The 25,598-nt window shown below is 39.1% G+C and overlaps 4 protein-coding genes across 6 annotated transcripts; all 4 read left to right on the plus strand.

Annotated features, from left to right (window-relative positions):
* Positions 1-1,000: 1,000 nt before the first annotated feature.
* On the plus strand, positions 1,001-2,639 carry LOC111784753 (E3 ubiquitin protein ligase DRIP2-like; the record flags this gene model as incomplete). The annotated part of the gene is given in 4 exon segments (XM_023665364.1): positions 1,001-1,825; positions 1,898-1,948; positions 2,102-2,174; positions 2,248-2,639. Coding segments are annotated over 4 exon segments (1,123 nt in total), but the record flags the coding sequence as incomplete, so codon positions are not given.
* A 1,497-nt stretch (positions 2,640-4,136) lies between these two features.
* On the plus strand, positions 4,137-5,610 carry LOC111784754 (photosystem II reaction center W protein, chloroplastic-like). Its single transcript, XM_023665365.1, has 2 exons — positions 4,137-4,314; positions 5,181-5,610. Exons 1-2 carry the CDS (start codon positions 4,230-4,232, stop codon positions 5,495-5,497), a joined length of 402 nt encoding a protein of 133 aa, XP_023521133.1. The 5' UTR covers positions 4,137-4,229; the 3' UTR covers positions 5,498-5,610.
* Positions 5,611-9,695: 4,085 nt separating this feature from the next.
* On the plus strand, positions 9,696-12,220 carry LOC111784755 (auxin-induced protein 22D-like). The gene is made up of 4 exons (XM_023665366.1): positions 9,696-9,999; positions 10,578-10,792; positions 10,858-10,957; positions 11,995-12,220. Exons 1-4 carry the CDS (start codon positions 9,800-9,802, stop codon positions 12,071-12,073), a joined length of 594 nt encoding a protein of 197 aa, XP_023521134.1. The 5' UTR covers positions 9,696-9,799; the 3' UTR covers positions 12,074-12,220.
* A 1,497-nt stretch (positions 12,221-13,717) lies between these two features.
* On the plus strand, positions 13,718-25,406 carry LOC111784756 (mediator of RNA polymerase II transcription subunit 14-like). 3 transcript variants are annotated; one of them, XM_023665368.1, is made up of 9 exons: positions 13,718-14,061; positions 15,540-16,604; positions 17,342-17,439; positions 19,291-19,465; positions 19,601-20,618; positions 20,747-21,753; positions 22,456-23,537; positions 24,048-24,784; positions 24,912-25,406. In XM_023665368.1, the coding sequence occupies exons 1-9, from the start codon at positions 13,849-13,851 to the stop codon at positions 24,974-24,976; spliced, it is 5,460 nt and encodes a 1,819-aa protein (XP_023521136.1). In that variant the 5' UTR covers positions 13,718-13,848; the 3' UTR covers positions 24,977-25,406. The 3 variants fall into 3 exon arrangements, with proteins under 3 accessions (XP_023521136.1, XP_023521137.1, XP_023521135.1); XM_023665369.1 differs by having other exon boundaries at positions 24,048-24,776; positions 24,904-25,406; XM_023665367.1 differs by having other exon boundaries at positions 24,048-24,675; positions 24,803-25,406.
* The last annotated feature ends 192 nt before the right edge of the window (positions 25,407-25,598 follow it).

A 25,598-nucleotide genomic window follows, 5' to 3' on the forward strand; every position in this document is an offset into this window, starting at 1 on the left:
TCGGTTGGGGAGGAGAGCGAAGCATTCTTTATAAGGGTGTGGAAACCTCTCCTTAGCAGACGTGTTTTAAAAACCTTGAGGGGAACCTCGAAAGGGAAAGGCCAAAGATGTCAATATCTGCTCGCGGTGGGCTTAGGGTGTTACAAATGGTATCAGAGCCAAACACCGGGTGATGTGTCAGCGAGGAGGCTGGGTCTCAAAGAGGGGTGGATTTGGGGGTCCCACAATTGATTGGAGAAGGGAACAAGTGCCAGCGAGGATGCTGGGCCTTGAACGGGGGGTGGATTGTGAGATCCCACATCAGTTGGAGAGGAAAACGAAACATTCTTTATAAGGGTGTGGAAATCTCTCCCTAGCATACGCGTTTTCAAAACTTGAGGAGAAGCCAGAAAGGGAAAGCCCAAAGAGGATAATATCTGCTAGCGGTAGGCTTGGGCCATTACAAATGGTATCAGAGCCAGACATCGGGCAATGTGCCAGCGAGGAGGCTGAGCCCTGAGGGAGGTGGACACGAGGCGGTGTGCTAACAAGGACGCTAGGTCTCAAAGGGGGTGGATTGGGGGGGTCCCACATTGATTAGAGAACAGAATGAGTTCCAACGAGGATGTTGGACCTCGAAGGGGGGTGGATTGTGAGATCCCACATCGGTTGGGGAGGAGAACGAAACATTCTTGATAAGGGTGTGAAAACCTCTCTCTAGCATACGCGTTTTCAAAACCTTAAGGGGAAGCCCAAAAGGGAAAGCAAGAAGAAAATTGACAATTTTTTCACGGAGATGTCTTTTGGACTCGTTTTCTCTAAAGTCTAGACGCGTTCTCGAGTTTCCAAAAGGCCTTTTTTTGGTACGAGAGCTTCAAGAAGGTCCTCGATCTAGTGTCTCCTTTGATGGGATATCGTAACGCTAAAATTTAGCCGCTTTCCTTCGACTGCTCCGGCATTTAACGTTATAGCATTTAGATGAGCTCAGCTGCAACATTAGATTTGTATTTATATTTTGCAGGCCAGACCACAATTTACAAGATATCAGAGCCAAAATATTTCCTCTCAAGAGGAGAAAGATAACCGCACCCGAAGTGTCGCCCTTGGCTACGTTACCCGTGAAAAGGAAGGAGCGATCGCTATCTTCGTTGGTGGTAAACACACCCAAAGTACCAATGCAGAGTAGCGGCTTGACTGGAAGACGATCGAAGAATGTTGCAAGAAAGGCTTCGACTTTACGAGGATGTAGTGTCGGGATCGAGGAACCGCTAAAGAAAGAAGAAGATTCAGGAGAAGATCATACACCAAGTTCCAGCTCTTCTGATTATTTGACTAAAAACGTTCGGCACAGAAGGCCCGACTCATCTTTCGCCGAGCCATCTAACAGTACAAGACACGAGGATCTTACAGTAGAAGGAAAAGCCGATCTCTGGACACCCTTGAATTGTTTGGTAGAAGCTGCTAACCGAACGAAGTCAACCAAACTAAATTTCCAAGACCCGTCAATGGCCAAACTCGAACCATCGATCGTTGCTGATGCTGATCTCAATGCACAAGAAACCAATGCAAAACCGCTGTCACTTGGAGCTCCGAATTACGGACCGTGTATGCCGAAAACAAGAAATAAAGAGCATGGAAGCCACCTAAAGTCCAAGGATAACCATAATAATGGGACGACATCACTCCCAGAATCCATGAAACGTCGAAGGTTACGAGCAGTAGCTCGTAACAAGGCAGCTTCGTCTGTCGAGCTAGGCTCGACAGCACAAGCTGTGCTCGATGCGTCGGCCGATAAATGTAGAAGAAATAACTCGATTTGGTTCACATTAATCGCTTCGGAAGACAGGTAACATACCCAACCTATCAAATACATATTATTTGAGTTCTTGTTTGACTGATTTGTTCTTATAAATTTTAGGAAAGGAGGCTTTCCGTTGCCTCAAATATCAACTTCTTACTTGAGAATAAAGTAAGTTCTTCATTTATATTTCATGAATCTTATAAGAACAAATACGTTCTCGACACCGTGTAAGAACGTTACTGTTGCTACTCATCGGATTTTCGATACTCGCTGATTAATATGCTGTTCTAAATGTTCGTTTATTTGCTCGTTACGCTACAGAGATGGGAAAATGCCTGTTTCGTCTATCCAAAAGTACCTTGTAAAGAAACTAGATCTTGAGAGTGAAGCTGAGGTATTTAATTTCACGAGCTCGATCTTGAAGTGGTTAAGTCGAATATGTTCTTTTGATTCATGTTACGTCTCAGGTGGAAATATCGTGTCGGGGTCAGCCGGTGCTACCAACGCAGCAGCTACAAAACTTGGTCGACTTGTGGTTTCGAACGGCGTCCACGGCTAAGAAAATTCCAGCATCTGTTGGCTCGTCTGCTAAGGACTTTGTTATGGTCCTCTCGTACTGTCGGAAAGTTCATACCCCATAACGAGGTTCTTGATCTTGTTCTTGGTTCTGTATGTCGTTTACGTCTTGGTGTAATGTTTTATGAGCATTGCATTCCGAATCCGAATCCTTCGGGTTCGTCGTATTTACGTGAACTTGCTGATGATTTTTATATATCTGAATTCTTTGATTGTTTTATTTCATTGGTATATCCTATATAATGAACGGTTGTTCGAATGCCGTTTTGGCTCGTTTTCCTGATTCGTCTGTCACTGATCTCACTCGGGTTACTTCCGTTGCTACGATTTGAAAAGGTGGTTGCTAATGTCTTGACGAGTTGAGCTCGTTGAGCTGCAGAGCTCGACTTTTAACTCGTCTGTTACAACAAAATGTTGTTTGTATGAAAAACATCATAAGAGTAATGAAGGTGGGGATGTTTTCAAGATAAGGAGATTCTGCAAATGGCCATTTTTCTTTTAAAATGATAGTGAGCATGTCTCACGGACTCGATCGTGATAAGATTGACGTCCTAGGGAGTAGGTAACAGCCTAAGCCCATTGCTAGCAGACATTGTCTGTTTTTGTACGTTACACATTGCAGTTACACATTGCAGTCTCACAGTCTTAAAATGCATATGCTAGGGAGAGGTTTCCACACTCTTATAAGGAATGCTTCGTTCTTCTTTTCAATTCGTTTCACTCACCAACTAACATGGGATCTCACAATCCATCTACGGCTAGGGAGAGGTTTCCACATTCTTATAAGGGATATCTCACAATCCATGGGGCCAACATCCTTGTTGGCACACTGTCCCATATTTAGTTCTGATATCATTTGTTCTGATATCATTTGTAACAGCCCAAGTTCATTGCTAACAGATAATATCTCACAAATGTTGGCACACTGTCCCATATTTAGTTCTGATATCATTTGTTCTGATATCATTTGTAACAGCCCAAGTTCATTGCTAACAGATAATATCTCACAAATGTTGGCACACTGTCCCATATTTAGTTCTGATATCATTTGTTCTGATATCATTTGTAACAGCCCAAGTTCATTGCTAACAGATAATATCTCACAAATGTTGGCACACTGTCCCATATTTAGTTCTGATATCATTTGTTCTGATATCATTTGTAACAGCCCAAGTTCATTGCTAACAGATAATATCTCACAATCCATCTGCGGCCAGGGAGAGGTTTCCACGTCCTTATGAGAAATGCTTAGGATATCTCACAATCCATCTCCCTTGGGGTCAGTGTCCTTGTTGGCACACTGCCCCATATTTAGTTTTAATATCATTTATAAGGAATGATTAGGATATCTCACAATCCATCTCCCTTGGCAGCCAGCATCCTTGTTGGCACACTGCCCCGTATCTAGTTCTGATATCATTTGTAGCAGCCCAAGTCTACTGCTAACAGATATTGTCCACTTTGACCCGTTAGTATCGCTTTGTAACAGCCCAAGTCTACCGCTAACAGATATTGTCCACTTTGACCCGTTAGTATCGCTGTCAGCCTCATAATCTTAAAACGTGTAGAGTTATCCACACCCTTTTAAAGAATATTTAGTTCCTCATTACAACTAATACGAGCTATCTCACCGATAATTACATCCCAACTTCTTTTCTCTCACCCCTCAAAAACAGGATGGAAAGGACACGTGGAGAGCAGGGATTGGACAAAAGAGGATTGAGAATAAAAGGAGCTGCGTTCTCCATATCCAAATTGTGTGGTACATAAACAACACTTCTCATTATCCATCACAACTTAAAGGAACTGAGTGTTAACAGCCAAACAAACCCTTCCCCTTCGCCACCTCTAGCACCTTCTTTCGCCGGAAAAAATGGCTTCCACTCTGCTTTCTCACTCCGGGATTACCCTCAAAGGATCACCCAAGCTTCTTCCGCCGCCACTAATGGCAGCTCACAGTGAGTTTCTTCAATTTCATCTTACCGTTTTCCGCTTATTAGCTGTTCTTTGATTAATACACGTTAAGGTCTCGAAAACAATTTAGTTTGAATCGTGTCAAAAATAGGCGACGGGAAACACTCGCACTCTTTTAACACAAATTGTAAAGATATTACAAGACACTCGGTAGAAACTACTTGCACTCTTTATTAACACCAATCATAAGGAGATTACAAAACACTCGGTAGAAACTAGTACTTTGTGCTTTGACTAATCGTAAAGATATTACTAGACACTCGGTAGAAACTACTTGCACTCTGTTAACACCAATCATAAAGAGATTACAAAACACTCGGTAGAAACTACCTGTACTCTATGCTTTGGCCAATGGTAAGGAGATTACAAGACACTCTGTAGAAACTACTTGATACTCTGTTCTTTAAATTTCTTTTGGGATAAAAAAGACTGAACAATCTATTCCTAAAATATCGAGATATCTTTATTCGGAATGAAAAAGCTCACCTATGTCTTTAGACGAGAAAGCCCAACGATCCATTTATAGGAAATGCTACAACCCAACTCATTGTTCTTCTTTTAACGATGAACTACTCTGGTACAACAAGTTAAAGGGACCTCTACGCTCCGTCTCCAGTGCACAGGGCCGATCCCCGTGTGCTCTAGAGGGAAGACGGGAAAGTTTGTGTTAAGTAGAAAGAAAGTAGGTTTTTGTCTTGTTTAGGCATTTGGTGTCCTACCGTGTATTCGTACAATTATTGGGTTTAACTCTATTGGGCCAGTGATAATAGTTGTTACTCGTTATCGAATAAAGAAAAAACACAGTTAGTAGAAGATCGAACTATCGACCATTGAACGTGAAATTTTGTAGGATTGTCGGTGGTGCAAAAGATGAAGAAGGGAGGGATTAAGTGCAGGTTGGAAGAGAAGCAAGAAGGAAAGAGGTCAAAAGAAAGCATGATTTCGGGGACGGTGGCGGCCGTGGCGACGACGGTGGTGGCAATGGCGGGGCCGGCGGTGGCGCTGGTGGATGAGAGGTTGAGCACAGAAGGAACAGGGCTGCCCTTTGGTTTGAGCAACAACCTTCTTGGGTGGATTCTGGCAGGGATGTTTGGTTTCATTTGGGCTCTTTATTTTGTTTATGCTTCATCCTTGGAGGAGGATGAAGATTCTGGTTTGTCACTTTGAATCACTCATAACATTTCTTCATCAAAATTTTATTTTGATTTACTAAATTGTTAATAAACGAGCGTTTATCGCTATTTTAGTCTCGTTTTTTTTAATGAAACGTTATTCCTCTCGACGATGTTGACCAAAATTAGTAATAAAAATAAAATGTGGGAATCACTGAACATGTGGGTCAGCTACAAATTAGGGGTGTTCATGTGACTCGAGAACTCGATCAACTTGGACTATGGGAATCAATTAGGGGTGTTGGTTCATGGGTTGAGATTTTTTTTCGTCGGGTCAACCCGATCAACTCGAAAATAGGGTTACAATCTAACTCGACTCTACTTTTAAGATTATCAGGAAGATTAATAATTTGTAACCGATGTTAGTGATGCATTGTGACTTGTGAATGATATTTGAGTTATTTGGGTCACCAACCTGACCAATTTGAAGTTGGTCCAAAAGATTTCTCTAACCTAACCCAACTCACGTCTACACACATACATAAGCTACAACACACCCGTCCCCCCAATCTCCTCACACTGCAACTAGTAGCCATCTCATCGGCACACACAACCAACTCCTCGCCCTCATAGCCATCAACATCCCCTTTTGGGTTACTTAGGTTACCAATCCAACCTCCCGAGCTTTTGAGTTTGTTCAAAAATGTAACAGCCCAGATCCACCGCCAGCAGATATTGTCATTTTTGGACTTTCCCTTTCGGGCTTCCCCTCAAGGCTTTAAAATGCGTCTGCTCGGTTGAGCNTCTCTGTCGGACTTCCCCTCAAGGCTTTAAAACACGTTTGCTAGGGGAAGGTTTCCACACTCTTATAAATGGTAGTTTGTTCTCCTCCCCAACCAATGTGGGACATCACAATCCACCCACCTTCGGGGCCTAGAGCCCTCACTGGCACACCGCCTCGTGTCTACCCCCTTTTCGGGGAACAGCGAGAAGGCTAGCACATCCTTCAGTGTCTGGCTCTGATACCATTTGTAACGGCCCAGATCCACCGCTAGCCGATATTGTTCTCTTTGGGCTTTTTCTTTCGGGCTTCCCCTCAAGGCTTCAAAACGCATCTGCTAGGGGAAGGTTTCCACACCCTTATAAATAGTGGTTTGTTCTCCTCCCAACCAACGTAGGACATCACAAGAAAATTTCCTCAACTTAACCCGTGTATATCCCTAATTACACCGTAGTCATCCACAATTTTCAACGTTGAAAAGATTAATTTTTATGGCAAAATTGGAATTTAAACAATAATATGTAATTATAAATAAAATAGGGTGATTTTAAACAATGTATGACATTGTAACAGGTTGAGCTTGTTCGGGTTTGTATATATCTTTAATATATCATACCGACAACGTTCGATATTATTACCTAACCAAATTTTTATTCTTAATATTTTTAATTAGATATCATCATGTATTTACATATTTATCAAATATTGAATCATGATGAAATTGACAATTATATCAAAGTTTTCTATAAAAATATGAATTAAGATTAGACTAAGTTTAAAAACTTTACTTTAAAAAGTAATTATNAAAACTTTACTTTAAAAAAGTAATTATAATCAATGCCCTTTCATATCATGAAAAGCCATTATTATTCCTAAAATGAAGATAAGTTTTTAAGCAAGCGAGCACGGGTTAGGTTAACTTGCTATTTTCATCTAAATTACGTCATACAGTTACGTTGATATGTTTGTTCGAAAATAACTTTTAAAATTTAAAGTAGGTTTCACGTCAGTTGGAGAGGAGAACAAAACATTCTTTATACGAGTGTAGAAATCTTTTCCTAGTAGACACGTTTTAAAACCGTGAGGTTGACGACGACGATACGTAATGGGCTAAATCTGACAATATCCGCTAGCAGTGAGCTTGAGCTGTTACAAATGGTATTAGAGCTAGACAACGGGTGGTGTGCCAGCGAGGACGTTGGCCCCAATAGAGTGAATTGTGAGATTCCACGTTGGTTGTAGTAGACGCGTTTTAAAGCTTTGAGGGGAATCTCGAGAGGGAAAACCCAAAAAAGACTAAAAAGAACATGACTGTCCAACCAAATTAATTATTAAATGTTCGAACTTTGGAGCAAAGTAATTTTCTAATTTGCCCAATTGACGGGAAAATTATATAGTGTACTTATTGTTCTTTGTTTTTAATTCAACACGTGCGGTAGAGATTCAAATCTTCGACGTATAGGTCGAGAGTATATGAGCTATGCTTTGTTTTTAATTCAACTCGTAGAGGTAGAGACTCGAATCTCAGACGTTTTGGTCGAGAGTATATATCTTAACTAGTTGAGTTATGCTTTGTTTTTAATTCAACCCGTGAAGGCAGTGATTCGAATCTCTGACCTCTAGTCGAGAGTATATATCTTAAATAGTTAAACTATGCTCAATTTGGCTCGTATGTATTTTCTTTGTTTTAAAACACTGATTCGATATCATTTATAACAGCTCAAGCCTACCGCTAGCAAATACGTCTTCTTTAGGTTCTGCTCAAGGTTTTAAAACGCTGGCTCTGATACCATTTGTAACGGTATAATATTGTTCTCTTTGAGTTTTCCATTCTGGGCTTCGCCTTAAAGTTTTAAAACGCGTCTAATAGGGAGAGGTTTCCACACCCTTGCGAGGAATGGTTCGCTCTCATCTACAACCAATGTACATACTATCGACCAAAACGTCAAAAGGTTTTCCCACGTCCCATTTGTCAGCTAAGAAAGAAAAAAACGGTACTGAACTTTAAAAAATGTGTTCCGAAGAGAAAACATTACTGGGTGTAGTCGGCACAATAATACACCGACCCTAAATAATCATAGTATGCATGTCTGAACAATTCAAAATAAATTTAATAATTTCGATTTTATACGCTTCGTCGTGTAAAACTATCAACCACACTATCCCGACCCGACGAGTTTTTTAATAAGGTGGGAAGTGAGCACATGGGAAGGGTACCCCAACAGCCAAAGCATGTAGTTTTAAAATGGCATTTAGGGCATACCATTACCACCCACCATCCTTGTCTAACCCAAAATACAGCATCCCATGTGGGGCCATTCCTAATCCAACGCCTCTCATTGCACCATCTTTTAATTCCTTTCCCCTAATCTCAATTTTCAGCCGTTGGATCAAAAAGGGCCTTTTGTCCTAAAATTCAAAGGCACCCTCCTTTAATTTGTGTAGCTCATTACCCAAACACCCTTACCTGCCCATGTCCCCACCTCTTACCTATTTGATTCCCCTTGCCCTTCCCATGTCCCCTTCCGACTCTACTTTTGATTCCTACACGTATTTCAATTTCGTTTCGAATTAATTAAACGTTCGGGTCGGGTGGCAGATTCTTGGAATCTCAAAGTCGTATAGGCAGAATTCTCTGTATCAACCGCTCATGGAATAGCTCTCGGGAATCTAAATTACTATTCTAACTGAATGGAAGCGTTTATAGTTTACTATAGTTTAAGACATTTTTTAAGTTTGAACATGTAACAGCTTAAGCTTACCACTGGCAGATATTGTTCGTTTTAGCTTGTTACTATCATCATCAGCCTCACCGTTTTTAAAATATGTTTGTTAGGGAGAGATTAACTCAAGCCCACAGGTAGCATATATTATCCGTTTTTTCTTGTTACGTATACCATCAGCCTCACGGTTTCTAAAACACGTCTATTAGGAAGAGATTTCCACACCCTTATAAGCACTGCTTCGTTCCACTCTCCAACCGATGTGAGATCTCACAACCCACCTCCTTGAGAGCCAGTGTGCCTGTTCCACTCTCCAACCGATGTGAGATCTCACAACCCACCTCCTTGAGGGCTAGTATCCTCGCTGGCACACTTCCCGGTGTCTGACTCTAATACCATTTATAATAGGTCACGTTCACCCCTAGCAGATATTGTTCGTTTTGGCCCGTTACGTATGGTCGTCAGCCTCACAATTTTAAAAATGCGTCTATTAGGAAGAGGTTTCCACACCCTTATAAGCAAATCTTCGTTCCCTTCTCCAACAGACGTGGGATCTCAAAGGTCAATTCCGCTAAAAATTTAAGAATTAAAATAACAAATTAAAATCTTAAAAAAAAAAAAAAAAAAAATCAATCATAATTTTGAGCGCGTGTATTACACGCGCCATGATAGAAAGTGGGGAAATGATACGCATTTTGGTTTGGTCGCCATCTATAAAATACGTTTCAGTGGTTTTGGGCCAACGCGCATTCCATTTCTCCCCCTTCCCACTTTCCCGTCCGATTCCTCTCTGCACTTTCTGTTTGTTTCCCGAGAAAATTAAAAAAAACCCATTTGAGAAAGAGAAGAAAAAATGGCGTTTGAGAGAGATCTCAACTTGGAAGCCACGGAGCTCCGACTCGGCCTGCCGGGAACCTCGCCGGACAATCAATCTCCTCCGATCAACTCCAACAAAAGAGCTTTGCCGTCCGACGACCAAAACCTGCCGGATTCCGCCCGAGAAAATAACTCCGATCCCACAAAATGCACCCCGGAAAATCCGTCTCCCACCAAGTAAGTACGGTTGGATGAAAAGGGTTTATGATTAAGGAATACTGTATCCATTGGTACGAGACATTTAGCCTCGAGACATTTTGGGAGGCTAAAGCAAATCCATAAGAGCTTAGGCTCAAAGTGGACAATATCGTACCATTGTGGAGAGTCGTGTTCGTCTAACAAGCACTTTTGAAAAATTTAACAGAAAAGTGTTTATATTTGTCTCGTACGGGAATAATCATGGGTTTATAATTAAGGAATAGTCTCTTCATTGGTACGAGGCTCAGGGAAAGCCTAAAGCAAATACATGAGAGCTTATGCTCAAAGTGGACAATATCGTACCATTGTGGAAAGTCGTGTTCGTCTAACAAGCACTTTATGAAAAATTTAACATAAAGGCGTTTATATTTGTCTCGTCTGGGAATAATCGTGGGTTTATAATTAAGGAATACTGTCTCCATTGATACAAACCATTTTGGGGAAGTCTAAAGCAAATCTACGAGAGCTTATGCTCAAAGTGGATAATATCATACCACTGTGGAGAGTTGTGTTCGTCTAAAAAGAAATTTAACAAAAAGACGTTTTTTATTTGTCAGGGCACAGGTTGTGGGGTGGCCGCCGGTAAGATCGTTCAGAAAAAATTCTTTTCAAGTGAAGAAAAAAGATGAGGCGGTGGCGGCGGTGGCCGGAGGAATGTTCATAAAGGTGAGCATGGACGGAGCTCCCTTTCTAAGGAAGGTTGATCTCAAGATCTATGGAGGATATCATGAGCTTCTTCAAGCTTTGGAGAACATGTTCAAATTCTGTCTTGGTAAATTTCTAATTTTATTTTTCTTTTTGATCTCTAGATCTTGAAATNTTTTTTTGTTCTTGTAGGGAAGTTTTGTGAGAGAGAAGGGTATAACGAGTCGGAATTCGTCCCGACTTATGAAGATAAAGATGGCGATTGGATGCTCGTCGGCGACGTTCCATGGGAGTAAGTTTCATATCTCTATCTATAATGAATTTTCGTGCAACTTTTTCGATTAAAACTCGTGTTCTAGGATCAGGTTTAGGGTTCTAAAATTCGATAATCTAGAAAACATGATCGATCCGATCAAACCCGAATTCACGAAACGAAATTTTTTAACAGATCCGATCCAACTCAACCCGTTTGAGTTGGATTATAAACTTATTTAAATTGGGTCGGAAAATGTCCTAACTCATACCCTTGAACCCAGTAAGTAGAGCAGCCTTGAATCCATACCCTTGACTCCCGCCTTGAGTCTCAGCCCGAAGGACCAACGGTTGCTATTTGGTCTAGATAAACAGGCATGGACAGGCTCCTCGAGCGGATACGTGTTCGAAAATTTTACAACTAAAATAATTGAATTGGGGTCGAAAAATCTCCTAACTCGATCCAATCGAACCCATGAATTCATCATCTAATAAAATTTGTATTCCCAGTAAGTAGGGTAAGTAGAGCAGCCTTCAACCCATACCCTTGATTCCCGCCTTGAGCCTCAACCCGAAGGACCAACGGTTGCTGTTTGGTCTGGATAAGCAAGCATGGACAGGCTCCTCGAGCGGATACGTGTTCGAAAATTTTACAACTAAAATAATTGAATTGGGGTCGAAAAATCTCCTAACTCGATCCAATCGAACCCATGAATTCATCATCTAATAAAATTTGTATTCCCAGTAAGTAGGGTAAGTAGAGCAGCCTTCAACCCATACCCTTGATTCCCGCCTTGAGCCTCAACCCGAAGGACCAACGGTTGCTGTTTGGTCTGGATAAGCAAGCATGGACAGGCTCCTCGAGCGGATACGTGTTCGAAAATTTTACAACTAAAATAATTGAATTGGGGTCGAAAAATCTCCTAACTCGATCCAATCGAACCCATAAATTCATTATCTAATAAAAATTGTTCGAAAATTTTAGGACTAAAATAATTGAATTGGGTTGAAAAAATGTCATAACCCGACCCGACCGAACCCACGAACATCCCTAAATCTCGTTCCATAATTTTGCAGGATGTTTATGAGCTCATGCAAGAAGCTTAGGATCATGAAGGGATCAGAGGCCAAAGGATTGGGCTGTGGAGCAGTGTGAAGAAGAAGAAGAAGGATAACTGCTCTGGTTTTTGGTCATCGGAAAAGCTGTGAAACTTCATCACAGCCGCCGTGATTTGCCGGCGGAGATCCGCCGCCGGCCGCCTCTCCGATGATTTGATCAATTTCTTAGAGAGAGGCTGATGAACAAGACCCGAAAATAATAAGGGAATTATTATTATTTTTTTTTTTTGGGTGATTATTCGTATTAATTTTTTTTGGGGAAATTATGTTAATTAATTACCCAAAGAATTTGTATATTTTATATGATATAATCATCAATTCCAAGAGAAGGGTTTTTTTTTTCTTTTTCTTCTCCTTATAATAGAATATTTACATGTAATCTTTTGCGGGTTTAAGCGTTCGGTCAAGTACGACATTTAAAAACAGGCAAGTTTCGGCTTTTTTAGTAGTTTCTATCCATATGGATCAAGTACGACATTTTAAAACGTGCAAGAGTTTCGACTTTTTTAGTAGTTTGTATCCTTCACGGAGTTGGGAATCACGGATCTTCACAATGGTATGATATTGTCCACTTTGAGCATAAGCTCTCATTACGACATTTAAAAACATGCAAGTTTTGACTTTTTTAGTAGTTTCTATCCTTCACGGAGTTGGGAATCACGGATCTTCACAATGGTATGATATTGTCCACTTTAAGTATAATCTCGTGGTGAGATTTAAAAACATGGTAGTTTTGACTTTTTTAGTAGTTTCTATCCTTCACGGAGTTAGGAATCACGGATCTCCACAATGGTATGATATTGTCTATCCACTTTGAGTGGACAACATTTAAAAACATGAAGTTTTGACTTTTTTAGTAGTTTCTATCCACAGTATGATATTGTGAGTATAAGCTTCCATGGCTTTGCTTTGGGCTTCCTAAAAAAGTCTCATACCAATGAAGAGAGTATTCCTCACTTATAAACCCATCATCTTCCACTAATTAACCAATGTGGGACTTACTCCCAATAATCCTCAACACACGACCTGTTGTTGTTAGCGGTTCAGCTCCTTAAATGAGAACTAGTCTTTTCAATCCACGAAACATCCGTTGGGGTTGCAGCAAAATCGAATCCATGCATAAAGTTACCATTATAATCGAAGTGAACGGAAAAATGAAGAAAATTTTAAGGTTATGGTTATAGTTCTCATTTAAGATACGAATGACAATGAAGACTGAGGACGGATGTTGACAGATGAAAAACAAAGCTCAAGCGTGAGTGACCGAAACCTCACGAGTTTTCCACTATTGTAACTCACGAGTTATCTTTGCAACCCGAGAACTATGAAACCAATGGACCAAAAATGGTTTTAGGTTCAGAATCTCCGTACGAACCGTAAGAATAATAATGCTACTTTTAAAACGTAGTTACAACAGTAAAAATATTTATAATAATAATAATAAATTTTTTTTTTTTTTTGAAACATAGTAATTTTTTTTTTAATTATGAACTTAATTAAAAAAGCAAATGCATGAGAAAACGTTGACCAAGAAATGCCACGTGGACAAAAAAATCAAAAGTGGGACCCACAACCCTGAAGANAAAAAATCAAAGTGGGACCCACAACCCTGAAGAATGGAGGCGGAATCATAAAACTGAACGTTTTCCCTCCTTTCTTTTCTTTACCGATGAACTCTGCATCTCCCAGCACCTTCGTCTTCCTCAATTCCCCCTCGTCCAAACCCTAGCGCGCTCCCCATGGTTTCCGCATTATAGATCTCCTTCTTCCTCCGTCCCCACTCGTTGGGATACTGATTCGTCCGCCCTAATCATGGCGGCCGAGTTAGGGCAACAAACGGTCGAGTTCTCTGCACTTGTTTCCCTTGTTGCCGACGACTCATTCCTCTCCCTCAAAGACCTTGTCGACAACGCCAAATCATCCAAACAATCCGACGACGAGAAGAAGCGTAACATTCTCAAGTATGTCTTCAAGACTCAACAGAGGATGCTCCGCCTTTATGCCCTTGCTAAGTGGTGCCGACAGGTTTGTTTGTTTGTTATTCTTTTCATTTTTAAATTAATGCCTCTCGAATTCTCTGTGCTGCAATGTCAGTTCGAAATTGAAGATTTTTCTTTCGGAGAGTTTTGAGGTTGGTGTTGGTAGTGTCTGTCTAACTCCTGTGGTATTCACATTTAGCATTCGAGGATTAATTTTTGTTGTTTTATATTTGCTTCAATTCTCCGTAAAATGTTTTCCACATTTTGTGTGTGAAACTCTGTTATGATCGAGGCAATGACTATTATTGCTTGAAAAATCATTTTATTGTGCTCCAACCATCATGCCAAGAATTTTTACTTTCTGATCGAGCCTTAGGTTCTATGTTAATTTTCCATTTTGCACGACTGTGTGTTTTGTATCTAACTTGAATTTGGTTAAATGTTGGACTTGGTAGAGACATTTGTTAACTGTGATTTAGTCTTGTCCATGGATATGGAAGTTCGGATCATGAAAGAATGGGCATTTGTTTAGCAGTTTGTATCTCACGGGAGTAGGAATGCTAGCAGAGGTCATTGGGGATTGGACGTCCCACAATCGGAAGGTTATTGTTCTTAAAATTGATTTTGAAAGGCCAATGATCATGTTGATCTGGCTTTTTGGACAAGGTTCTGTAGACATTAGGGATAAGAGTTGCCTCCTTTTTATTTTTATTGACATTAGGGATGTTTAGTCGCAATTAGCTCCAAATGTTAGNGGGAGTAGGAATGCTAGCAGAGGTCATTGGGGATTGGACGTCCCACAATCGGAACGTTATTGTTCTTAAAATTGATTTTGAAAGGCCAATGATCATGTTGATCTGGCTTTTTGGACAAGGTTCTGTAGACATTAGGGATAAGAGTTGCCTCCTTTTTATTTTTATTGACATTAGGGATGTTTAGTCGCAATTAGCTCCAAATGTTAGGCCCTTCTTTTTGTATGGTCATGCTTTTATTTCTTCCTTCCCTTTAAAAGGGGGTCATTAATAAAAGATCAAAAAAAATATTAGTGGCTCAATTTGCACTCAGTTGTGAGGTGGAGCACTTAGATGTGATGTTCTTTGATGTAGAATAGTATGTAGAATGNTTCCCCTTAAAAGGGGGTCATTAATAAAAGATCAAAAAAATTATTAGTGGCTCAATTTGCACTCAGTTGTGAGGTGGAGAACTTAGATGTGATGTTCTTTGATGTAGAATAGTATGTAGAATGTAGACATGAGTTGATCATCCTGGTCTTTTCCATTTTGATATTTTCTTTTTCCCCTTGATTAATTGTTAACGAATTATAGAAGTTAATAATATGGATAATGGGTGCATTTCTCTTCATTTGTAAATTAATTTTTGAGTTCAATAATATTTAGTAGGGAATTTGACCCTTCGACCTCTTAGTCAAAGGTACATGCCAATTACAATTTAGCTAAGTTCACTTTGGCTCTTCATTTTTAAATTATATTCTCCTCTTTTATTGTCTGCCTCTTGACTTGCCAGGTTCCGTTGATTCAATACTGGCAGCAACTTGCATCAACTTTGTCTAGTCATGATACATGTTTTTCACAAGCTGCAGATTCTTTATTCTTCATGCATGAAGGCCTACAGCAAGCTCGTGCACCTATTTATGATGTTCCATCTGCTACTGAAATTCTCCTTACAGGCACCTATGAACGTCTACCAAAATGTGTAGAAGATATCAGTATTCAGGGAACACTGAATGAAGACCAAGAAAAGAATGCGTTAAAAAAGTTGGAGATATTAGTACGGGCTAAGTTACTGGAAGTGTCACTTCCAAAAGAAATTTCTGAAGTGAAAGTCACTGATGGTACAGCACTGCTTCGTGTAGATGGGGAATTTAAGGTTTTAGTTACTCTGGGCTACAGAGGACACTTATCATTGTGGAGGATACTGCACTTGGAGCTGCTAGTTGGAGAGAGAAGGGGACTTGTGAAACTGGAAGAAATGCACCGTTATGCTCTTGGAGATGATTTGGAACGCAGAATGGCTGCAGCTGAAAATCCATTCACTACATTATATTCAATTTTGCATGAACTTTGCATCTCACTTGTTATGGACACTGTCTTAAAGCAAGTACATTCACTTAGACAAGGAAGATGGAGAGATGCTATTCGGTTTGAGGTCATGTCTGATGGTATTACTGGTGGCTCCACACAAGTGAACCCAGATGGAGAAACTGACTTATCTGGTCTTCGAACCCCAGGGTTGAAAATCATGTACTGGTTGGATTTTGATAAAAATACTGGTATTTCCGACCCAGGATCATGTCCCTTCATAAAAATTGAACCAGGACCAGATATGCAGATAAAGTGTATCCACAGCACGTTTGTCATAGATCCGTCAACCAACAAAGAAGCAAAGTTTTCTCTGGATCAAAGTTGCATTGATGTTGAAAAGTTGCTGTTGAGAGCTCTATGTTGTAACAAATATACTCGGCTTCTTGAAATTCAAAAAGAATTGAAGAAAAGTGTTCAAATTTGTCAAGCGGCAGATGATGTTGTTCTTCAACACCATGTTGATGAGCCTGATGTTGACCATAAAAAGGTTGCAATTTTTTTTGGTTTCGTTTCTTCATACTCCTTTGGCGTTTTACTGGGCGAGGGCCAGAAATGTTGAAAAATAAAGTTGTTCTGTCTAGTCTAGTTTACCATTCTCTTCTCCCACCGATTTATTTATGAAGGGAGCTTTGCTTGAATACCACTCCCTTTCCCATCACAGCCATCCGTACAGGATGGTATTTTGTATGTTTCCAAGTGCGGTGCAGGACTATTGATCATTGGATGAGAAAATTTAATTTGTTAAAAAGTGAGAATGATGGGATCAAGGAAGAAATGGTGAAGGGTTTGCATTCAGTTGTGTATAACGTTTTATGTTTCTGGTTTTTTGCTCTTTTACTATTTTGAGAATATTTGTATTGTTTTATTTTTCATTCGCATCTTTTATTGAGGCAAACTCAGAGGGTATATGCTTTCTTCATTGTTGGCAAAATTAATTTGCTTCATGAGTCAGTTTCATTTGGTGGTATCAGTTCTTTTTGTTATTTCTTAATTCCCGTATCCCTTATTTTATTCTATTATTTTGCTAGTGAAATAGTTTGCCCATGTGCAAATCATGGTTGTTTGCAATTAGGGGAGCGTGTAGGATTTTCAGCCTATATTCTCTTTCCTGCTGATGGTAGGAATTTGTTGTTTACTTCTTTTGTCGCATAAGTAACATGTAATGACACCTAACTACCGCTCCTTTTTCTTTACTTTTGTTATAACGTCTATTATTCTTTGCAGAAGGATAAAATTTGTGATCCTACTACATATGAGGGAGAAGAAATATTGCGGGTGCGTGCTTATGGCTCATCATTTTTCACCCTCAGAATAAATACAAGGTATCCTCCTTTTAAGATGATATTAGGTAAAAGAAAGTAGTTGCTACTGTATACTAGGAGTTGAGACAGATTTTCAATTATTTTTTATTAAAATTTCACGTCGAGCCACTTTCAAATAAATTGATTTTGGTAAAGCAATATTTTAGACTTCAGTAATGGTTTGTTTTATCATTCGATAAATATCAACTCCGAAATATAAAATTTAATCACTATTTTTCATTATTTGAAATAAAAAACATGTGGGTACAAAGTACAGCAATTTTTACTTTTCCATTGATTAGAGTAACTTCCCATGTCTCCATGCTTCTCCTATATTATCGGCAAATTCTAAATAGAATTTTATAATTCATGATTCATGATTCATAATTCCTTAAATTGTTTGTTTATTTTTAGTGGAATTAACGCTACCATCAATATATCTCGTTGCTAAAAAAAAAATTGCATGCATTAAGGATATATGTAGATTTACGCAATGGAATAGGTAGAACTTATAGAAAGTTGAAATTTTGTTTGACTAATAATAGTAAAAAGGAAGAATAAGTGAAATTTTAACTTGAGGTTTTTGATGTACTTGGTAAATTACATAGCTCTAATAACGTACCAAATAGAGGAAGAGAAGGTAAAAATCTATTTCCAAATTGACAGTGAAGTGTACAGAAGTCAGTTGTGTATTCATATTCTTTTTAATCTACACAAATGAACGATTATATCACTAAAGAGTTTATATTTTATTTAATATTCTTTTGTGGATGGTTATGATAATAACTGTTAAAGTATTCGAAGAGTTTGTTTGTAGAATTTCTTCTATATGAATACAGTTATATTTTATGAATTGGTTGTTAAAATTGATTGAGAATTTGATCAATTCAATATTAAATAAAATAGGAGCACAATATTTATGTGAATTAACCCCAATGTTTAAGTACTATCTAAATTGTTTAGAAAAAAAAATATAAATGTCAATTAAGTAGTACTGTAAAGTGGGATTAAATGCAAATGATCATTTATAAGAACATAATAGTGCAAGTGTTTCTGTAGAATGTTGCCTTTTTAATATATCATAGATTTCTTTCTGCTTTTTTGTCTCTTACCCACGATTTTGTTTNAATTCCTTAAATTGTTTATTTGTTTTTAGTGGAATTAACGCTACCATCAATATATCTCGTTGCTAAAAAAAAAATTGCATGCATTAAGGATATATGTAGATTTACGCAATGGAATAGGTAGAACTTATAGAAAGTTGAAATTTTGTTTGACTAATAATAGTAAAAAGGAAGAATAAGTGAAATTTTAACTTGAGGTTTTTGATGTACTTGGTAAATTACATAGCTCTAATAACGTACCAAATAGAGGAAGAGAAGGTAAAAATCTATTTCCAAATTGACAGTGAAGTGTACAGAAGTCAGTTGTGTATTCATATTCTTTTTAATCTACACAAATGAACGATTATATCACTAAAGAGTTTATATTTTATTTAATATTCTTTTGTGGATGGTTATGATAATAACTGTTAAAGTATTCGAAGAGTTTGTTTGTAGAATTTCTTCTATATGAATACAGTTATATTTTATGAATTGGTTGTTAAAATTGATTGAGAATTTGATCAATTCAATATTAAATAAAATAGGAGCACAATATTTATGTGAATTAACCCCAATGTTTAAGTACTATCTAAATTGTTTAGAAAAAAAAATATAAATGTCAATTAAGTAGTACTGTAAAGTGGGATTAAATGCAAATGGTCATTTATAAGAACATAATAGTGCAAGTGTTTCTGTAGAATGTTGCCTTTTTAATATATCATAGATTTCTTTCTGCTTTTTTGTCTCTTACCCACGATTTTGTTTGCAGGAATGGCCGTTTTCTTCTTCAGTCCTCGCACAATAAACTTGCACCTGCCTCACTGACAGATTGTGAAGAAGCTTTAAATCAAGGAAGTATGACTGCAACTGATGTTTTTATAAGATTGAGAAGCCGAAGTGTGCTGCATTTATTTGCATCTATTAGTAGGTTTTTGGGCCTTGAGGTATGGTTGTATGTCTTATATTCTTTTCTAAAGAAAGAAATTCTAACCATTTTGATTGCTACTATTTATATATTCTAATGGTTATACCGAGCATGGGTTTTATGATAATAAAAATATAACTTCAAACATTTGCAGGCATATGAAAATGGTTTTTCTGCAGTTCGATTGCCAAAAAACATTTCAAATGGTTCAGCCATGTTGCTGATGGGATTTCCAGATTGTGGGAATTCATACTTTTTGCTAATGCAGCTTGACAAGGATTTCAAGCCCCAGTTTAAATTGCTGGAGGCAAGGTCAGATCCTTCTGCCAAAGCCCATGGCCTTAGTGATCAAAGCAATGTGGTCCGTGTGAAGAAAATTGACATTGATCAGATACAGATACTTGAAGACGAGCTGAACTTAAGTCTGCTTGACTGGGAAAAGCTGTTGCCCTCTTTACCAAATTCTGTCGATAACCAAACTTCTGAAAATGGTCATCTTTCTGATATTAGTCATGATGGGTCTCAGCAGATATCTGGATATCCTCCATCCAGTTTTTCATCTCTTGTTGATGACGTGTTTGAGTTGGAGAAGGGGCCTCCCCCTGTACCTACTTTCTCTGTTTCAAACGTGTCGCAATCTTTCAATTCATCTGCATCTCATTATGGTTCTCTCTCTAATATTCATAATATAAAAGGAGTTCCTTCACCCAAGTGGGAAGTGGGTATGCAGCCATCCCAGGGTAATAATGTTGCAAAACTATCTAATATTACCTCGCACAGCACCGGGTCCTTGTATTCATCTAGCAATTTGAAGGGTCCAGTGCCTTCCTCATCCCTGGGTTCTATTTCTTCTGGTTCCAGAAGGGGTGCTGCAAGACGACTTTCAAACTCAAAATCTGAACAGGATTTAGCTTCCCTTAGATTCCCAAAAAATCCTGCTGAGGTTAGTTCTTATACTGCATTGGACGACGAACATACAAGTATGCCAAATGATACGTCAAAGGATGGGCTGTATGCAAATAGGTCATCTCGGCTACTGTCTCCACCTCAACATGGTGGCCCTCGAATTTCTGGAAGTATAAAGCCTAATGGTTCCAGAAGTTCACCAACTGCAGCTCCAACAGGATCTTTAAGGCCTTCTGGATCTAGCTCGTCTGTTTCAACTCCCGTATGTAAGATACTTTCCCTGAGTTTCTATGGTATTGGTTGACTGCATGTAATTTAACGATTGAATCTCTGAACTTATAAAAAGTAGACGTTTAACTTTCACTTCACTAACTTTAGAGATGTATGTTTTCAGCCCAGAATCAAGATTCTTGCTCTAGTCCCGTGGATGAAAGTGGTCTGAAAAAAGATTGTTCTCGGAAGCGTGCTGCTTCTGTTATGCTCAACTTAATCCCATCACTTAAAGGTATTGATGCATATAATGGACTGTCTAAGAGAAGGAAGGTCTCAGTATCAGCTATAATTAGTCCACCCTCATCACAGTTGCTTATTTCAAAAGAAATGGTCTCCAAAACTGAATCCTGTTATGGTAACCTTATCGTTGAAGCTAATAAAGGCAGTGCACCTTCGAGTACATATGTCTCTGCTCTGCTTCATGTAATCAGGCACTGTTCAATATGTATCAAACACGCGAGACTTACTAGCCAGATGGATGCACTGGACATTCCATATGTTGAAGAAGTTGGGTTAAGAAATGCATCAACAAATATATGGTTCCGGCTTCCGTTTACCAGAGATGATTCATGGCAACATATATGCTTGCGACTTGGAAGGCCTGGGACCATGTGCTGGGATGTGAAAATACATGATCAGCACTTTAGAGATTTGTGGGAACTTCAGAAGAAAAGCAGTACAGCCCCATGGGGACCTGATGTTCGAATAGCAAATACATCTGACAAAGACTCGCACATTAGTTATGATCCAGAAGGTGTTGTTCTCAGTTATCAATCAGTAAAGGCAGATAGCATAGAAAAGTTGGTGGCAGATATAAAAAGGCTCTCCAATGCAAGAATGTTTGCCTTTGGGATGCGGAAACTGCTTGGGGTTAGAACATGTGAGAAGCCAGAAGAAAGTAATATGACCTCTGATGTTAAAGCACCAGTTACCAAAGTTTCACCTGACACAGTGGATAAGTTATCCGAACAGATGAGGAGGGCATTTAGAATTGAAGCAGTTGGGTTATTGTGCTTGTGGTTTAGTTTTGGTTCTGGTGTGTTGGCACGTTTTGTTGTAGAGTGGGAATCAGGTAAAGAGGGTTGCACTATGCATGTTTCTCCCGATCAACTTTGGCCTCATACCAAGGTTTGTTCAACATCCCTAGTCATTTATTTTACCATATTGCATTTCCTTTTCTCATTCTTCTTTTAGGATTTCTTTCATCGGGTATGAATCAAATGAAAGAAGTTCCTCATATTCTATTTACATATTAAGTCTCTCTCTCTCTCTCTCTCTCTCTCTCTCTCTCTCTCTCTCTCTGTACATGTGGCTATCTAAGAAATATTAATAAATTTTCCTTTTAATCTAGGTTTAAATTCCTTGATTTTTTCCTTTTTCATTATTTTTGCCTGCCTTAGAACTGCAATAAGAGTGTTATATGGCTTTTGTTATTGTTGCTTGTAATAAATTTGTTTGCAATGATTGTCTTACTATCAAAGTTAAATAATCAGTCGTGTAAGAAAATATCAGTGAACTTTCTTATCTATCTATATTTAAATTTCTTATTTATTTCATTTCTAAATTTTTTAATTATTATTATTATTTTGCCTAAAGATGGAGAAGCAATTTATTTATGTGTGTGTGCGTGTGTATATATATATATATAAAGAACTTCCGTTTGCATAATGCTTCAAAAGATTTAAATCTGTCATTAATTCAAATACTGATGATCTACGCTCCTTGGTCATGTTTTCTTCAAGTCATTAGGACATGAATTCAATATTTTGCCTAGATATATTTTCAGTTTTTATAAATATGTTAATTTGTATATATTTCTGGTGTGTACAGTTTTTAGAAGATTTTATAAATGGAGCTGAAGTTGCATCACTTTTGGATTGTATCCGACTCACTGCTGGACCACTACATGCTCTAGCAGCTGCAACCCGACCTGCTCGAGCCGGTCCTGTTTCAACACTTCCTGTCATAGCCGCAGCTCTCTCTTCGCTTCCAAAACATGGAGGACATACACCAACTCAAAATGTTTTACCTAGCAGTTCAGGCACTATCACTGGCCAAGCTACCAATGGCCAAGTGGGTAGCACTGTTTCTTCAAGCGTTGCTGGCTCTCTTGCAAATCATAGCCTTCATGGGGCTGCAATGTTAGCTGCTGCTGGACGTGGTGGGCCTGGCATTGCTCCTAGTTCATTGTTGCCAATAGATGTTTCTGTTGTGTTGCGTGGTCCGTATTGGATAAGGATAATATATCGAAAACAATTTGCAGTTGATATGCGCTGCTTTGCAGGAGATCAGGTATGGTTACAACCAGCAACACCTGCCAAGGTCAACCCTTCAATTGGAGGGTCATTACCATGCCCACAATTTCGGCCATTTATTATGGAGCATGTTGCCCAAGAATTAAATGGTTTAGAGCCGAACTTCCCAGGTGTTCAACAAACTGTTGCACAGTCAGCCACAAACAATCAGAATCCAAATTCAAGTTCACAGACGACCGCTGCAAATGGAAATAGACTTAGTCTTCCTGGTTCTCCTGCAATGTCTAGGGTGGGAAATCAGGTGGCTAACGTAAATCGTGGCGGAAATGCTCTGCCTGGATCTTCAAATTTGGCTTCTGTGAGCTCAGGATTGCCATTACGGAGACCACCTGGAGCAGGCGTCCCTGCACACGTGAGAGGTGAATTGAATACAGCTATTATTGGACTTGGGGATGATGGCGGGTATGGAGGAGGCTGGGTTCCTCTTGTTGCTCTTAAGAAAGTTTTAAGAGGTATCCTCAAATACCTTGGAGTTCTTTGGCTGTTTGCCCAGCTTCCCGATCTTCTGAAAGAGATCCTAGGTTCAATTTTGAGGGACAATGAAGGTGCATTGCTGAATTTGGACCCCGAGCAGCCTGCCTTACGTTTCTTCGTGGGGTAAGTGTGTTGCAGTTTTGATTCTATTTTTTTTTTGGTTTTGCCATTGTCGAGTAGAGTAAAGTTAGCAAATTCACTTGCATTATCTCTTTATTTTTATTATTTTTTATATCAATATTGGATATATACATATACATATATATTTTTATAATTCGTTTCCAAACAAATGCCCCAAAATGGTGCTTTGATCTTATTAATCATAACAACTTTGCTTTTCTTTTGAACTATACTCCTAAAACTTGATCCCCGTTTATCTTTCATTTTGTACAAAAACCCCAGAAGTTCTGAATTTCTCGCACACTCTTCTGCTATAGATGCAGTGATGCTTTTATCCTGATTTCTGAATTTGCGACTTGTGTTGAATGTTTTGGCAACGTGAATATAAGGGAGTTGAACCATAGAACATTGGGGCATGAGTTAATTTTGCATTTTCAAATTATTTTAATGCCGACCACCTGTTTAACGTACATTTTGAGTCATTCATTTCATCCAATTATGTATTTTTTGTAGGGGATACGTATTTGCTGTAAGCGTTCACAGAGTTCAACTGCTTCTCCAAGTGCTCAGTGTGAAGCGTTTCCATCATCAACAGCAGCAACAGCAGCAAAACTCCACCACAGCACAAGAGGAATTGACACAATTAGAAATTAGTGAAATATGTGATTACTTTAGCCGTCGTGTTGCATCAGAGCCGTATGATGCTTCTCGCGTTGCATCTTTCATTACACTTCTTACCTTGCCAATATCAGTTTTGAGGGAATTTTTGAAATTGATAGCATGGAAAAAGGGAGTGGCCCAAGCACAGGGTGGAGATATTGCTCCTGCACAGAAACCTCGCATCGAGTTGTGTCTTGAAAATCATTCTGGGTTGAGCATAGACGAGAATGCCGAAAGGTTGACATCGAAAAGCAATATCCATTATGATCGGCAACACAACTCTGTCGATTTCGCTCTGACAGTTGTTCTCGATCCTGCTCATATACCTCACATGAATGCAGCTGGTGGCGCGGCGTGGTTGCCATACTGTATCTCAGTGAAGTTGAAATATTCCTTTGGTGAAAGCCCTGTTGTCTCTTTTCTGGCTATGGAAGGAAGCCACGGCGGCAGAGCATGCTGGTTGCGCGTTGATGACTGGGAAATGTGTAAACAGAAGGTGGCTCGAACAGTCGAAGTGAGTGGAAATTCAAACGGAGATGCTAGCCAAGGAAGGTTGAGAATTGTAGCAGATAATGTCCAAAGGTCATTACATGCATGCCTTNTGGGAAATGTGTAAACAGAAGGTGGCTCGAACAGTCGAAGTAAGTGGAAATTCAAACGGAGATGCTAGCCAAGGAAGGTTGAGAATTGTTGCAGATAATGTCCAAAGGTCATTACATGCATGCCTTCAAGGATTGAAAGAAGGAAGTGAAATAACTGCAATCGCGGGTTCAACATCGTGACGAGCAAAAGTACACCGGTACTCATTCGTTACATCAATCAATATGCAATATTTTCACATTGCCTGAGCCTTCTCCATTTACAAGTTTTGAAGTCATCGATCGAAGAAGCGCGTAATAACGGGAAAAGGAAGTCAATCGCAGCGACAACAAAGAAATTGTGGTATAAAGTTGGCGGGACTCGTAACATCAGATTTCATTGTAGATTTGGCAACACATTGAGGTAAGTTTTGGTCTAATTTGCTGATTTAGAATTTCAGATTGATAGATGCTGCTAGTTTGAGCTGAATCCATATAAAATCATATGATATTAGGGCTTTTAATATGTTCTACTGTCAGCCTATTATAGCATTGGAAAATCATTTTTTTGGCTCTGGTTTGTAGATATCACACTAATCAGGCAACTATGTAAATTTATTCTGTTACACTTGTACACCTCCGTAGCCACTCTGCCTCAGTTGCTTCAGTCCAAGTCTAGAAGATAGGTATCTTTCATGTTTTATAGAATGTACTCATTTTTTTAAATCTAATATCAAAGTTGTGGAAGATGCCATTAGCTCCTCCTTTTTTACAAGTTCTTATGGAAACCATTTGATTTCCTTCACTAACCCACAGATGGAATTCG

The sequence above is a fragment of the Cucurbita pepo genome, unplaced genomic scaffold (assembly GCF_002806865.2).
Source record: "Cucurbita pepo subsp. pepo cultivar mu-cu-16 unplaced genomic scaffold, ASM280686v2 Cp4.1_scaffold000271, whole genome shotgun sequence".
Taxonomy (NCBI): Eukaryota; Viridiplantae; Streptophyta; class Magnoliopsida; order Cucurbitales; family Cucurbitaceae; genus Cucurbita; species Cucurbita pepo.

Bases quoted from the DNA above. Each gene is read 5' to 3' on its own strand.
- LOC111784754 (XM_023665365.1), top strand. From the start codon at position 4,230: ATGGCTTCCACTCTGCTTTCTCACTCCGGGATTACCCTCAAAGGATCA. The intron at 4,315-5,180 runs GTGAGTTTCTTC...GAAATTTTGTAG, and splicing joins GCCACTAATGGCAGCTCACA to GATTGTCGGTGGTGCAAAAG.
- LOC111784756 (XM_023665368.1), top strand. From the start codon at position 13,849: ATGGCGGCCGAGTTAGGGCAACAAACGGTCGAGTTCTCTGCACTTGTT. The intron at 14,062-15,539 runs GTTTGTTTGTTT...TTGACTTGCCAG, and splicing joins TTGCTAAGTGGTGCCGACAG to GTTCCGTTGATTCAATACTG. The intron at 16,605-17,341 runs GTTGCAATTTTT...TATTCTTTGCAG, and splicing joins CTGATGTTGACCATAAAAAG to AAGGATAAAATTTGTGATCC.
- LOC111784755 (XM_023665366.1), top strand. From the start codon at position 9,800: ATGGCGTTTGAGAGAGATCTCAACTTGGAAGCCACGGAGCTCCGACTC. The intron at 10,793-10,857 runs GTAAATTTCTAA...TTGTTCTTGTAG, and splicing joins CATGTTCAAATTCTGTCTTG to GGAAGTTTTGTGAGAGAGAA. The intron at 10,958-11,994 runs GTAAGTTTCATA...ATAATTTTGCAG, and splicing joins GTCGGCGACGTTCCATGGGA to GATGTTTATGAGCTCATGCA.